The sequence below is a fragment of the Gymnoscopelus braueri genome (genome assembly GCF_963280865.1).
Source record: "Gymnoscopelus braueri genome assembly, chromosome: 10".
In the NCBI taxonomy this organism is placed as follows: Eukaryota; Metazoa; Chordata; class Actinopteri; order Myctophiformes; family Myctophidae; genus Gymnoscopelus; species Gymnoscopelus braueri.
In genome coordinates, this window is record NC_137611.1 from 38,663,433 (window position 1) to 38,678,142 (window position 14,710).

The 14,710-nt window shown below is 43.8% G+C and overlaps 1 protein-coding gene across 5 annotated transcripts in view; it reads right to left on the reverse strand.

Moving 5' to 3' along the window:
* Positions 1–14,710, reverse strand: part of yeats2 (YEATS domain containing 2) — a 40,585-nt gene that overhangs the window by 4,111 nt on the left and 21,764 nt on the right. For 4 of the 5 annotated variants that reach the window (XM_080440695.1, XM_080440696.1, XM_080440693.1 and 1 more), the window contains exons 14-26: positions 14,130–14,315; positions 13,298–13,517; positions 12,663–12,824; positions 11,547–11,671; positions 10,163–10,312; positions 7,042–7,224; positions 5,709–6,096; positions 4,443–4,580; positions 3,271–3,405; positions 2,736–2,922; positions 2,236–2,312; positions 2,069–2,148; positions 864–1,068 (exon numbers count right to left, since the gene is read on the reverse strand). In XM_080440695.1, the coding sequence (XP_080296821.1) occupies positions 864–1,068; positions 2,069–2,148; positions 2,236–2,312; positions 2,736–2,922; positions 3,271–3,405; positions 4,443–4,580; positions 5,709–6,096; positions 7,042–7,224; positions 10,163–10,312; positions 11,547–11,671; positions 12,663–12,824; positions 13,298–13,517; positions 14,130–14,315 (2,236 nt within the window). The remainder of the gene's footprint in view (positions 1–863; positions 1,069–2,068; positions 2,149–2,235; positions 2,313–2,735; positions 2,923–3,270; positions 3,406–4,442; positions 4,581–5,708; positions 6,097–7,041; positions 7,225–10,162; positions 10,313–11,546; positions 11,672–12,662; positions 12,825–13,297; positions 13,518–14,129; positions 14,316–14,710) is intronic. The other variant, XM_080440697.1, reaches the window with a different exon arrangement.

Below are 14,710 nucleotides of genomic sequence, written 5' to 3' on the forward strand. Positions count from 1 at the left end.
AAACCGAATGGCCGAATATGATAAATATATATAATTAATTTATTTGTTTACCAATGTTGATCAGCTACCTGATTATGGCAAAATACATGATTATAGCAAAACTTAACTTAAATGATTATCACTATTATGGGTCCATAAAACATTTATTAAGCACTTTTGAATGCATACATTAATTCCAGACTGACTGCTGAAAGATTGTAAAATGTAAACATTTATATAATTATATAATAAGATTATTCCAGATTTTATTCCAAGATTTTTTGATAATAGCATTGTTTCGGTGTCTTTCGGTGATATCGGCCGATATGTTTCGGTGTCTTTCGGTGATATCGGCCGATATGTTTCGGTGTCTTTCGGTGACATTTTTTCGGCGTAAAAACCCTTTCGGCCGAAAGCCGAAAATATTTTTTTTAACCATTATCGGACGATATGTTTCGGTGGCCGAATATTCGGTGCATCCCTAAGAACAACCTGTTTTTAAATCACTGCCACTGATGGCAGCTATTTAGTAACAACAACACAAGTAATGTGTTGGTTGAGATCAGGGAGGAGTGTGACTCACTGAACTGGTAGCACTGACTTAATTCAAAATTTGTTTTAATTCAGACTGCCTATGTGACTAAGGGCTTAACCGAACACCAAGGCTGTGCACTTATCTTTATAGAATGTGCACCTGGTAATAAACTACTTAAAGAAGTTTGAGTTTTGCTCACAGTATCACTTTAGGTGGAGAAAAATATTGATATTGAAGTGCACTGAACTACAGAGAACAGGCTATGTAAACTGTGAGTAGTGGAAAACTAGTGGATCCCTCAGGAAAAATGTAGCTAAACACACCCACACGCACAAATATCTAAACCTACCAGGCTCATTGTCTATTTGAGTGAGGATGTCCTCGATGGATTCCTCATCATTCCTGCGCTGGGGCTCGGGGTCGGGCGGTGTGTAGCCCCTCTGCCGGCACCACTGGACTACCTCCCTGGTCTTAGGAGGCGTGAGTGCCTGCAGGCGAGGGCAGTGGTCCAACACATCCTGGACAACCCGCTTCACCGCCACAGCTCGCTGGAGCTGCACACCATTTATTATGTTTAAAACAATATACATCAGGGGCAACAGGATTCAGAAGAAAACAATAATATTGTTTGTCCTTGGAGCAACATGAACTCATGCTCTTTACAGAAACTCTCTCTGCATTCCATTATAAACTCTGTAAAACTTTCCTTGTTTCAATCTCTTTCTTGTATTTCTTATCAATCCCTGTTCCATGGGTGAATTAGCAACATATGGCTACACATTTCTAAGACTATGCCAGTCTGCAAGCCTTTGGGAGCATATCAGGAAGAAAAACAGAGACAGACAGACAGACAGACAGACAGACAGACAGACAGACAGACAGACAGAGAGAAAGAAAGAGAGGGAGAGAAAGAGAGGGAGAGAAAGAGAGGGAGAGAAAGAGAGAGAGAGAGACAGACAGAGAGACCCACAGCTTGGTCTAGCGGGGACCCGTTGTTGATCCCATTATGAGAATACGGGAGAGGACATCAAGGCAGAGATACACATCTGACCAGACAGAGAGGAAGGTACAAGGCAAGCAGAAAGCCTGCTGAGTCAGAAGGCCTTGTGTTTTGCACACAGGGGCATTACACAGACAACACAACTCTGAGGAAGGGAAATTATCTCTGACAAAACAAGGCAGCATTGGCTAAATACATTACAGTACAATAACAGCAGACAACGGTGGTGTCACTTTGAGATGCTGTTTGGCTCCACTCAGATGTGCTCTTTGTTTCTTTGCAACAACTAACTTGCCTGCCCTTCAAACAACAATTAAAATTCTGCATAGATTTGGCTTTGGCTTGTTTGGCTGTTCCGAGTAGACACCATGAGAAGCAGCGGAATTGAGCTCAATATAACACGCCTCTGTAGCAGAGTAGTCCTGCCTGAAGAAAAGAGAGGTGGGTTGGTGGACTGATCATCTATTGGTCCAAGTGGGTCTGAGGCTGATCACCGTGGAGAAAGCATTTATATCAACACACATGCACACAAGACAAACATAACAAACAGTCACCTCTGATGCTCTTCGCTTGCCGATGTTCCAGGAAAAATACTGCTCAGCAGAGGCGGCACAGAACGGGTGGGAGTCTTCCGCTGAGAAAACAATGGACATGTTAGATCACCTAGTCCTGATACAGGTTAAACTGGGTTCATATCAATGTGGGACAGAAGTTCACTCACTCTTCTCTGGCACAATCAGGGGGAACTTCTTCACTACGGCAGTCAGCAGCTGCATCAGGGTCTCTATGTGCTCAGTGCTGAAGACAAACAAAACAGGATATTAACATCAGTTATAGTAAACCAGTATGGAACCAGTGTACCAGCGTGTACTAGTATTTTTTAGCCCCTCTCTGTACCTCTGGTACAGAGAGGGGCTAACTACTACAAGATATGTCTGTCAAATAACTTGTAGCTGTCCGATAGCTAGAAAAATAAAACTAGCCACTAAAAGAGCTATGAAACACCTTTCAAATATTTTCCAAAATGCATCAAATACTTATTTCACAATATATATATAGCATTTCAGAAGCCAGTTCTAAAATAGAACAAGGCCTCTGGTTACCAGCCATAGTCAAGCTGCACCAGCATTTGGCCAGTGGCTGGTATTTATGTGTGAATGCTGAGCTACTAACATGAAAAAAGGTTTAATCATAATGAATTTCATCATAATGAACTCTTACTTGATGAGGTCGTGTGTGGAGTTATCAGCCCCCTGCTCCAGTTTGATGGTGGCGGTTGCCACGGAAACATTGGGCGGGGCGTGGCCAGAAGGTAAGCAGGAGGACAATGAGGAGGAGGAGGCAGAAGCCATCACAGGCGGCAACGGGACGGAGGACACAGGTGTGCTGGCACCTGGCTCTGTCTTCACTGTTGGCAGAATGAAAAGACAGAGGTCACGGACCGAGACACTAGCTAGACTGATATTTGGATATTTTTTGGTAATGGCAATTATGCAGCCGATGTGTCCCAATTTCAACCTGGCGTCGATAGTTTGGGCATGTCATTACAGAAGTATGAAAAGTTTTCAAAGATTTTCAAAACATAAAAGATTTACAAGCTCCCAGTCGCGAGTCACAATGTGACACGATCAGGCTCTACGAAAGACACGAGACACAAGATGATGAAACAGAGAAGATGTGAGCGAAATCACAGCAGAGGAAGAGCAAGAGGATGAGAGGAGTCATGGAAGGGGTGGGGGAGTTTGTCTCCTCTCACCTTGTGCCAGAGGCAGGGCAAGGGAGGGGGAGACCTGGGCGGCAGAACTGGGGGAGGCTCCTGAAGGGGTGGTGGTGGTGGTGATGGCGGTGAGGGGGGTGAAGTGAGTACTGGAGCCTGGGCCTTTAGACATCACTATTCACACACAGAATAGAACACACAGGATGATGGATCAATAGACTATAATGGAAGATAGTCGGTGTACTCAGGGGTGATGTAATGTGGGAAGGCAGTGTTTACCCGAGAAACCAAGACAAAGGTTGATGTGTGACTTGACTCTTGAGAATATGTGGAGTATAATATTAATATTAACATGGCTACACAGCAAAGAATTTGAGCCACTTATTCTCAAGAGTGTACAGAACTCAAAATGAGTTTTCAGTGAGAGTTGAGTGGAGTGAAGTCATGCATTTCAAAAAGGTTCCTTGCCCTAACCGTGCAGTTGTCCTTCCAAATGGTATTATGCACCAGCAGTGTAGCAAACTAATCATCCTCTCCGTCGTCGCTATGTCCAACCAAAATGTCCTTGAACACTTGACAATTACTCAGTCAATTAATTTTGAGTTCATTTAACCAGATTTTTGGGATCAGCCATTTTCACTTCCTCAACAAAGAGGCTGTTAAACCTATTCAGACTGAGTCGAGACCGAGACAAAAGGAGTGGCGAGACAGAGTCAAGATCAAAGCTGAGCGAGTGGAGTCCAGAATCCTAATCAAGATCATTAAAAAATAATTCCATTTGCTAATTATTTACAAATTAAAGATTTTAAGATACAAATAGATAGAAGAACAGAAGGCAAGCTTTTGATCTGAAACACTGCAATTATATTTACCAACTTTGGACAGGTTCAGAATTGGGTATAATAAGACCATGGGTCTGACAGAGTCAAGACAGAGGTGCCTCCTAATGCCCGTTTTATGTTCCATCATACGATTGTGTCGCACGTGGAACGTTGCGACGCGTTCGTTATACGGCAAATATAAATCAGGCTTAAGCCGAAGGCACCACGGAGGAATCAAACTCTCCACGGTGGTGGAGACTTTAGTGACTGTGTACATGCCTTGCAGAGAAAATGATCTTGTAGCTAACCGTAGTGCAATTCTCCTTAAATTGTACATGGTCCCTGCTCCATAAACAAATTAAATGATCGGCCCAATTGGTTGGCCCTTACCTTTACCGACAGGCATGAGTATGGTTTGCATGGCCCCAGCAGCGGTGCCAACCCCAAGCTGTTTGAGCTGGTTGGCAGGAATGGTCAGGACTGTCTGCTGGGAGCTGGAGGAGCCTCCAGATTGAAGCTTTAGCATGCCTGAACAAAAAACATAGAACACCCTGAAATAAATCTGGGAATGGAGCTGATGGACAGTCTCTCTATGCCCTGCTGTCAGCCTCAGCCATGGAGGCACAAAACACTGCACTACCTCCAGCCTCCATCCCTCCTCCTCTTCTGCCTAACAAAAACTGCATATAAAACACATTATTAACTACGTAATATAAATATGCATTGTGGAGTTGTATTATCTTAAAGGAATGCTTATTACATACACATACTAGTTTAAAACTTTGTTTTCAATATCGGGTAAGTTCCAAAGAGTTATATTGAAGTCTTTTTCAGTCAACTCGCGTTACTGCCCCCCCCCCCCCCCCGCCCCCTTTTTTCTGTTTTCATTTTCTGCAGAAAAAGCTCTCTGATCAGCGTTTTTTCTTCATATAAGGCGGATTGTGTGAACATAGCCTAAAGCCTCTTGCACACAATAGTCAGATTTTTCGCACTGAAAAAACTGACGGTTACATTTCAAAAACCAACACACGCTTCTCTAAGACCTCTTGCACACCTGCGCTAATGAAAAAAGTCTGCAAGGGCCGTAAGAGTTTAAACACCCAGCTAGTGACCCCTAGAGGTTGCACAGCTTCTACCACCCCAGTTTTCAAGATATCTTGATTGGGAAGTCACAAGTCTCATCATAATCCGCCGATTACATTTTTGAGATATCTTGTTTGCATTGACGTTACATTGACATTTTGGCCTGAGGGTGGAGCTAGATGGAAGGCCATGTATTCAACAAAATCAGTAGAGTTCATTCTATGGGGAACTTGAAGGTGCACAGCAAATTCCATGGCAATCCAACCAGTCGTTATTGAGTTATTAAAACCCTCCAAACTCCACTTTTTGTATATTTTTTTGTCATTTCAGTTGGTTGGTTTCTGCCCGACAGCAGAGCTATGCAAAGGGTTGGAGAGACACGTCTCGTTGAGCAGAGGCGTCTCGCTCATTGCATGCGACATGATGTCCGAAGTGCTCTGTCGCTCAAAAAATACTTTCAGTGGACACGGCCCGTAGCACTCGCATCACATCACATCACATCACATCAGTGCACGACATCTTCTGGCTAGTTCACGTCTACAGTACCCCCTCCTGTGGCAGCCTTCTACCTACCCGACAGCATAGCGCTCTTGCCTCCTCCTCCTGCAGCCATCCCACTGACCAGCGAGGATGCCGTGACGAGTGACGTGCTGCTGGCGCTTTTGGGCACACCCCCCACCACGGTCCCCGCCCCGACCCCTTTGGACATGCTGATGACCGGCAAGTTGGTCATGCTCTTGGCCACAGTCACCACGGCACCGGTTGGCCCCGCAGCACCACTCTTCGCCGTGACACCGGAGCTGCCGGTGCCCTTGACCAGGCCGGTCTTTGATAGGCTGTTGCCGGCGGCCGCCGCTGCGGCAGCGCTGGCGTTCTTGGCAGCGTTGATGACCGCTGCCTGGTTGGCCGCTACCAGGACAGGGTGGTGCTGCTGGGAAGCCGGCTTGGCTCCATCAGACCCCTGAATGGGATAAATACAGTACATACGGTAAGGTATATTTCCTTTATAAAGTGCCTGTTTAAACAAGAGTTAAAAGGTGCTGTATAATGAAAAATAATTACATAGAAATAAAAACAATAAAACACACACAGCCGTCTAGACAGAAAACAGACAGAATGTGTATGCCTAACCTGCAAGTACACCTGAGCGAGCCTCTATGAACACACACATTTTCAGCAATTATGTCACATCATGGGTAAAGTATTGGCCTTAAACTGCCCTGTTCCCTTGGCTCAGTTCACATTTCGTTCTGGGTTCCCATGGAGACCTGTCCCCATCAGGTCACTGGGTTGATGGAATTCTCGCTGACACAAAAGGAGTCAATTTCCCTCTGGTGGGGCCCTGACAATCCAATTAACAGTACCCAACGCGCAGCGTTTCAAAATGGTGAACTGTTAAGGCGGTAGTGTTGCATTCCAATGTAGCAAAAGCTCACTGTGCTTTTATCAATGTATCTGGGAGAGTATCTGTGTGTGTGTGTCAGACACTCCAGTGTAATGGCCATTCTGTGCTTCTCCTTCATTTCTTCAGTTAATGAGGCCTTGCCAATGGCAGTAAGGCTTTAATCTCCACAGCACAGGCCACCGCTGGTGATAGACTACTTATGGCTCCTCACTCACACACAAATTACCATATTCACAATTCATATTCCCTGCATTTTACCTATAATAATTACACATCCAGCCATTATAAAAAATAAAAAATGCACCCACTTCAAGAGTGAGTCAATGGAAACGCATCACCTGCTGCTATTATGCTCACCTCAAAAACTGAAAGATAGGGCAATTACAGGTAAATTGATCACTACAATCATTCAAGTATCAAAATGGGAGAGGTTTTGAAACCGCAGGTTATGGTATAATGTAAAAAAAAATAAGAGAGCGAGAGGTACACTATAACACTGGCCTGTTGGGCATTGTTTGCCGTGGCAGCGCCGACAGAGCTGGGGGTGGAGCTTGTGGCTGTGATGACTCCACCCGTCATCCTCAGCGTGGTCGTCCCCGGCTTGGACAGGTGACCCGCCCCCGCAACCGTCTTCACAGAGCCGTCCGACAGCTTCACCTGAGAGCCCTGGGACCCGCCCACCACCTGTCAATCACACAACACCTACTTGAATTCTCGTTCTAAAACAGCGCTACAACTATTGAGCATTTTCTTAGCGATTGTTCTATTGGTTACTTTTTCAAATAATCGAATAAACGAGAAGCGCTTTTCTTTATCATATTTAAATATAATTTTTATATTATATATATTTTTTTATATATCAACGAATCGATTAACCACAAGCGTTATTTTATATTTCACATCAAGACTACCGGTATTCATATAGCTGATGCCTTATTCATACATATTGATGCCCTCTCCACAGACGTGTCAAACACAGCTGCAGCTAATTAAATTAATAGTGGCCACGTCCGATTTGTCTGATTTAGGTGTACCGTCGCAAGCATGCGATTAGCTAATGTCAATGCTTGACTCTTTGGCAAACCTAAATCAAACACACATTATTAATTCACTTAGCTGCAGCTGTCGCTGCCCTGCTGTGACACTCCTGTGAAAAAGGTCTGTCTCTACAACCAATGGGATATCACATGCACTTTGCGAACCAAAGCGCTATATATATATATATATATATATATATATATATGCGCTTTCAACCACTTTAGTGGTGTTACATAAGCTGAGACAGACTGCACAGCATGAGAAGAAGCATCAGCCTCCCAGCCCACACACACACACACACACACACAGGGGTATTGAGGCAGACAGCGGCTGTCCCCTGGAGTAGTCTTTAATCCATTAAAGACCAGGAACGCATATGTGTCATTTAAGATTGTTTTGGCCATTCAAAAATAGCACATCTACAAGCTCATAGCGTGACCTATGAGCTTGCAGATCTGCTATTTTTGAAACCCCCCCCAGCCAAAGAAATCTAAAATGACAGCGATGCGTTCCCGGACTGAATGGGTTAATAATACTGTGCTTGTGCAATAGATGGGAAAACATTAAGACATTTTCTGGATCAGGGCCCACTTGAAACCCTTGAAAGCGTTCGCGGTCCACCCATCTGGCCACTTAACACAGCAGCCGTGTTAAGTATCATTCATAGTCGGACGTAAGGATACGTAACGAGCGCCAGCGCTCCTTACGTTGTCGTTTTTGTCTCCCCCTCCGTCACTTACGGCTCCAGGATTTCCGTCCGTGCAGTCGACATTCACCGTCAGGTCGACGTGCACGTTGACTGTAGTACCACTGGCGACCGTTGGCAGTATAAGGGGAAAAAGTTTCCTTGGGCACTCTTTCTCCAAAAAAGACCCTCGTTGGTGGAAGTACTTGAGTAAATGTACTTAATTACTTATACGACCAATAGCCGACCGTCGATCCACGGTCTGTGACAAACCATTGTAGACAACCATTGTTTTTGTCTAGTTTGTGGACTAGTTTGTGTCTTTTATTGCATTGTTTTGGCTAGATGCTACAATGCTAGCTCCATGTTTGTTAATGCTAGCTCGTTGTTGCCAGCTTTTGTGAGAGAAATAAGCAACCAGGTCTATGAAAACAAGCCCAAAAGAATCGACTAGGCCTAGTAGGCCACGTCACATGAAAATAGCAGATCTACAATATATATTTGAGAATCACTGGTTTAAATAATAATTGGCCCAAATAAGCAACTACACTTTAGAAACAAGCACAAATAAAACCGCAACCACCAATGTTTGTTTACAAGCAACTTTACAGAAAGATAAGCCCAAAGTCGCTTATAATAAGTGGACATGGCAACACTTTCCGCAACATTGAAAGGCTCGCAACTGCCATCTAGTGGATTAATAGGTGTACGACGCCTCAACATCATAATTCCTACGGATTTAACGTCAGCGACCTTGCATGTGTACATAAAGAACGCAAGACATCCCTCACCCCCTGACGTACGTTAAAGACCCATCTAGGGACTTTGAACGGGCCTTTAAGTGGCCATATGGGGGGGCTGCTTGCATTTTCACCATGTTTATTTGAGTGATCAATCAATCGACCGGGTTCCGGGTTTGATCAGTGGAACTAACACAGTATACTTTAAGTTCCTAGTTATCGGCATCACAACAAAAACTCATTTTCAAGTTTTCTTTTTACATAATTGTTTTGAATATGTATGTATTAAAATATTAGTGTTTTGCCAATTATTTGGGGTCCCGCTTGCAATATACCCTCGCAGCCACAGGTTGGGAATCACTGCCCTAGAGTAATCTTCATAGAGTACTTGTGCAATAGATGGAAAACACTAGACATAGCTGGAAATATAGTCTTCCAGCTCCATTCTACCATCATTCTGATCATTTTGTCATCGCTTACACTACAACAGGTACAGAATTCAGTTATCTGAATCTAAGCTGGCGTCAGTAGAACCAGGGTATTGTTGATGCCAATTCTCTCCGTACTGTTCTCAGCTCAAAATAAATCTGTCCAAACAAAAAATGTTCTCTCCAGCTGAATATTTTAAAGGTGTAATCTTGTCAGGTGCTAGAATATTTAGGGGCGGGGGTGATGATAAAATATGCTGGCAGTGAAGTGAAGTGAAATGAGGGAGTTCTCTTGGCAATAAGAGGTATTCAATCCTTGCTCAGAACTCTGCCAAAGGTGTAATCATTAGCTCTAATCTGTTGATCAAAGCACAAATCAATTGAGCCACTCATTACCAAAACACAAAGCTTGGGGCGTCCACTGGCCTAGTGGTCCAGGCGCATACCACATAAGCTGGTAATCCAGCATGACTCTCTCCCCATTTCCTGTCAGCCTACTGTCCTGTCCAAATAAAGGCATAAAAGCACCAAAAATATCTAAAAAAAACAAAACACAAAAGCTTCTTCAAGGCCAACTCACTGACTTGTTGAAAATGCTGTGAAGTATGTACGACATGTTAAAGTGAATATTGGTGCTTTACACATGGTAATTACAGTGACTTCTACTAAAATTAGACAAGCGTATAAAGGTCAAAGGGGGCTGACTCCCAGCATTGTTCGCTCATACAGACCTGTGCCAAGATGGCAGCCTTCTGTCCTGCCGTCACACGGATGGCCTGCTGTGAGACATTCGCCGGAGACGATGCCGCGAGACCACCTGCTGAGCTCGAACTCCCATGTTTTCCAGAGCCCTGCGCTGGCTGGCCCACCAAAAATGTGCCCTGGTGGAGATAGAAGACAGCTGTGGGGCTCTATACGGAAACACGCAACAACACACCAATGCTACCATAGAAAACCAATCGGGCTACGGTTGCATTGTGCGGCGTTGTCAGCTTGTTTGTCTCCAATGTTTTTCTAATTAAAGTTTAAAGTATAAGTGGTACTCAGACTAAACAATTTAGTCAATTATACATCTATTCATCTAAACTATTTGAAAATTTTCGCACTGCATCAGGCCGATTTGAAAGATTTGGGGTGGAAATTCTTCCGTGATCAGATTCACAGAATATTAGTTGAAGATAGCATTCAAACATCATGAAAATGTTTTATCATGTCTGGTGTGAATGCACCTCAAGACCTCTCTGGATCAGGGACTTTATTAAGTACCGTTGGCTTTAAATGCACAGACAGCATTGTTCCACAACGCAGCTGACTGGGAGATCAATGCGACAGTAATGAATGTATCTAATTAAAGTTACACCGCGCTCCACGGCTGCACCAGAATAGAACCTAACTTCACAAAATGAAAAACAACCAGATCCAAAGACAGCCACAGATATAATGTACATGCCCTTTCATGCCCTATGAGATGATACCTCAAAGCAACAAGGCTTTGAGGTATTATATACTGTAAAGTGTTGCAATTTCACTGTACCTTTGAAAAATCATGGAATATTCTCCGTGACCACAGTCCTCACGGAGATCACCTCATTACACACACGGTCTCGTAGTATAGGAAAAAAATAATTGTCCGCACACAGTAATCCATTGCACAGCTGTGTGCAATTGTTTTTGCCGCAAAGCAAGAGAACGGAGATATAGCCATTTCCCCACAGGAAATAAAGAGGAAGTAAACAAGCTTTGATTTTTTTAAATTACATCAATTCCGGGTCTGTCGTCATCAGGCAGTGAAAGCATCATTCATAGGGTAGATAACAGCGCCAACTGGTGGAAAAACACTGAAAACGCAAATCTCGTCAGCCTTGGCAGAATCTGACAAGAAATCTCGTCCATGGCAGGCAAATAGTTAAGTGCCTAAGCCTTATTTGGGCATGCAGAGAGTGGGTTTATACCGCTCCGCATGTGATGCTGTGACAGAAGACTTTCAAGAATGAGATCAAAGATAGTGAGGGAAAATAAAAGTGACAGGGAGAGGAAGAGGAAGAAGAGTAGGAATAGCAAATGCTCTCTGTGTGTGTGTGTGTGTGTGTGGGGGGGGGGGGGGTGTACACCAACCTGTGGGGTCTGTTTGAGTATATACGATGTGTAGGATAGATTGGAAGGTAAACTGCTGGAGGAGGTGGAGGAGGTGTGAGAGCCACCAGAGCCTGCAGACGAGCTGTTGTTCTGGGACTGCTGACCTAAATCAGATGCACACACACAAACAACATCAGCCCTTCAACCTCATAAAGAAGCCAGTGACACTTATGGCTTCACTTCTTGCGTCGATCTATTCGTCTTCTATCTGAAATCTACAGCATCTGCTGCATCTACTGCGATAGGACAAAGTACAAAGTAGAGTTGTACAGTCTGTGGTGAAACTGGGTGATGTACTATAGCTGTGGTGTAAATATGGGGTTTTGTGATCTCGAGATGGAAACTGGAATCCGTTTTGAATGTGCTGTTGTGTTTACAGAATACAATCTTGAAGTCTAAATTATAGCTGCTGAAGATCACGTTTTATCAAACATCCCACAGATATATAGCGTAACTGTGTGAAAGTATTTAACCCAGAAGGAACACCATTCTTCTGTTATCTCCCTCGACTTCTGAGTCTAGTCTTACAAAAGAGCGTCTCAAAACGCAGTGCAACTCAATATGGCGTCATCAGCAGACAGTATGAAAGATTTAAGCCCTGCAGTGCTTCAGTTATGTTGTCCAACAGATGATCGGCTGACTCACCATCCAGGGGGCAGTGTCCGAACCCACTTTTAAACACCACCACAGAGGTTCAAGAAATTAGAGTCACTTTGACAGTTACTGTTCCCAGTAATTTGTATTTGTAGTAATTTGTAAAAGTATTGTTTGCAAAGAGCAAAAATACAGCTAATGTGCAATGGAAAGATGGGTGCTTCCCACACCTTAATGTCCCAAACAATCACTAGCTTTTCCCAAAAGGATAAGGATAAGGATAAGGATAATGTACAATGATGTACAAAACTTTAATGACTCTTAGTTGTGTGGGGTTTCTTTCACATGAATTTAAGCTTCTGCTTTATCAACTTTTAGCTGTAACTAATATTATTCAAACATACAGTAGGGAGCCAATTTGAACCAGGTATTCCTGTTCTTCTGCCATGGAATGTGTTCAAACAGCAAAAGAGTAAAAACGAGATGAAAGACCAACTGTACCTGCTGAGTTGGAAGCTCGGAGGATGGCTCCCTGTGGGATCAGCAGTAGCTTTCCCTTGCCTGAGGGATTCTTGCTATTGGTGGTTAGGTAGAGCTTGGTGCCTGGAGGCAGGTTGGCCAAGTTGGCCAGATTGTTGGCAGGCAGCTGGAGAGTTGCCATCACTGAGTTCAGACAGGAAAAAGCAGAAATAGAGACATTAATGTTTCATCCTCAGACGGACAGAGGGGCTAGGAATAATACAGTACATTTAGATGCACACGATTATTTTTATTCTAAAGAGCTTCTCAAATCAACTGTTACAAAGAGCTTGCCCTCCTTTGGGGGCTCAGCAACACACCCGCCAAGTGTGAAGACTATCGGATGAATGGTTCTCAAGTAGGGATGGGACGATATGAAAATTACATGTCACGATTATTGTGGCAAAAGTAATTGTGATTGCAGGTCAACAAAAGCTAATTCATCCTAGTGTACGACGTACAATTCCACGATCAATTTTAATCTCCGCGATACGATTATTGTGAGCGTTTTTCAATCACCATAAAAATCGTCCCATCTCTATTCTCAAGGTATGCAAAGGACAGACAGACAGACAGATATAGATAGATATGCATTTTGTGTATGGAACCTCACAAACCTCCACTCTTCCCGCTTCCCGAACCGCCAGATGCCTTGGTGACGACCTGCTGCCCTACGATGCCACTCGTTCCGCTGACGATGGCCTTAGCCACGACCTGCTTGCCACCCATCACCTTGGAGCCAGAGGGGCCACTCTTGGCCACTAGAATCTGACCACTGCTGATCGCCACTTGCTTGACTGCTGACTGGAGCGTCGAACCAACAGGGATGCCCAACATCTGCAAGCATGGACCACAAAACAACCTATTGTTCAGGAAATACTGTGTGTGTGTGTATGTGTGTGTGTGTGTGTGTGTGTGTGTGTGTGTGTGTGTGTGTGTGTGTGTGTGTGTGTGTGTGTGTGTGTGTGTGTGTGTGTGTGTGCGCGCGCTTGTATTACTGTGAGGGCTAAATGTCCCCACAAGTATAGTAGAATTTGAGAAATACACATAGTCCTCCTCACAAGAGAGGTGGTTGTTTTATAGTTAAAACTGATTTGGAGAGTTGGGCTTACAATTAGGTTAGGGTTATACATTTAGGGGTTAGGTTTAGGGTTTGGGGTTATACTTATGTCTGATTTGTTTGTAGTTGCGCACTGTTGTCACTCACTGAAAATAGCTGATGAGGACCACAACGGAAGCAAGTCCCCAGGACTTTTTTGTGTTATCCTTTTAGCTTAAAGTTTTCATTTCTGACTAATAAAATATTCAATCAATCAATCAATCTAGGCTATTTCCGGCTTTAGGGTCAAGGTTAAAAATGGCAAAAGTTTGTTTTTAAATGTTAATCTTAAAATCGGCAGTATAGTTGAATGTGTGTGTGTGTGTGTGTGTGTACGGTGTGTGTGTAACCTTGCTGGATGTGGCCCCGGTGGCCCCTCCTCCTGTCTGTTTCTGGGGCGACATGGAGATCACGTGACCCCCCTTCACTGCGACAAACTGCTGCGTTGCCGTGGCGACGGGTTGCTGCTGGGCGGTTACCATGGAAACCATCTGCTGCTGAGTAGGTACTTCCCCTGGCTCCTGCTTGATAATGACCTGCAACAAGCACCAAACACCAAAACTACTGCCTCCTGCTTGATAATGGCCTGCAACGAGCCATAAGAGCACCAGAACTACTGCCTCAACGTACTACAACTATTATTATTTTTTTCGAGTTTTAATAATTAATAGTTAATATTTGCAACCTTAAAAACAAAAACAAACAACACACACTAAAGGGAATAAAGTGATTTTAAAATAATGACTTAATAAATTACTTTATTTCTTTAAAAAGGCTTTTCTGCAGGGAGGTAACCAAAACGTTTGTCGCTCCATAATATCTGGGTTATTTACCACCAGTTAAGTGTGCAGCAGAGACAATCCTCAGACATTGAGCCAGTTTAACTGTGACATCCCTACATCTCAGCAATAACTGCTAAAAAATCTATCTC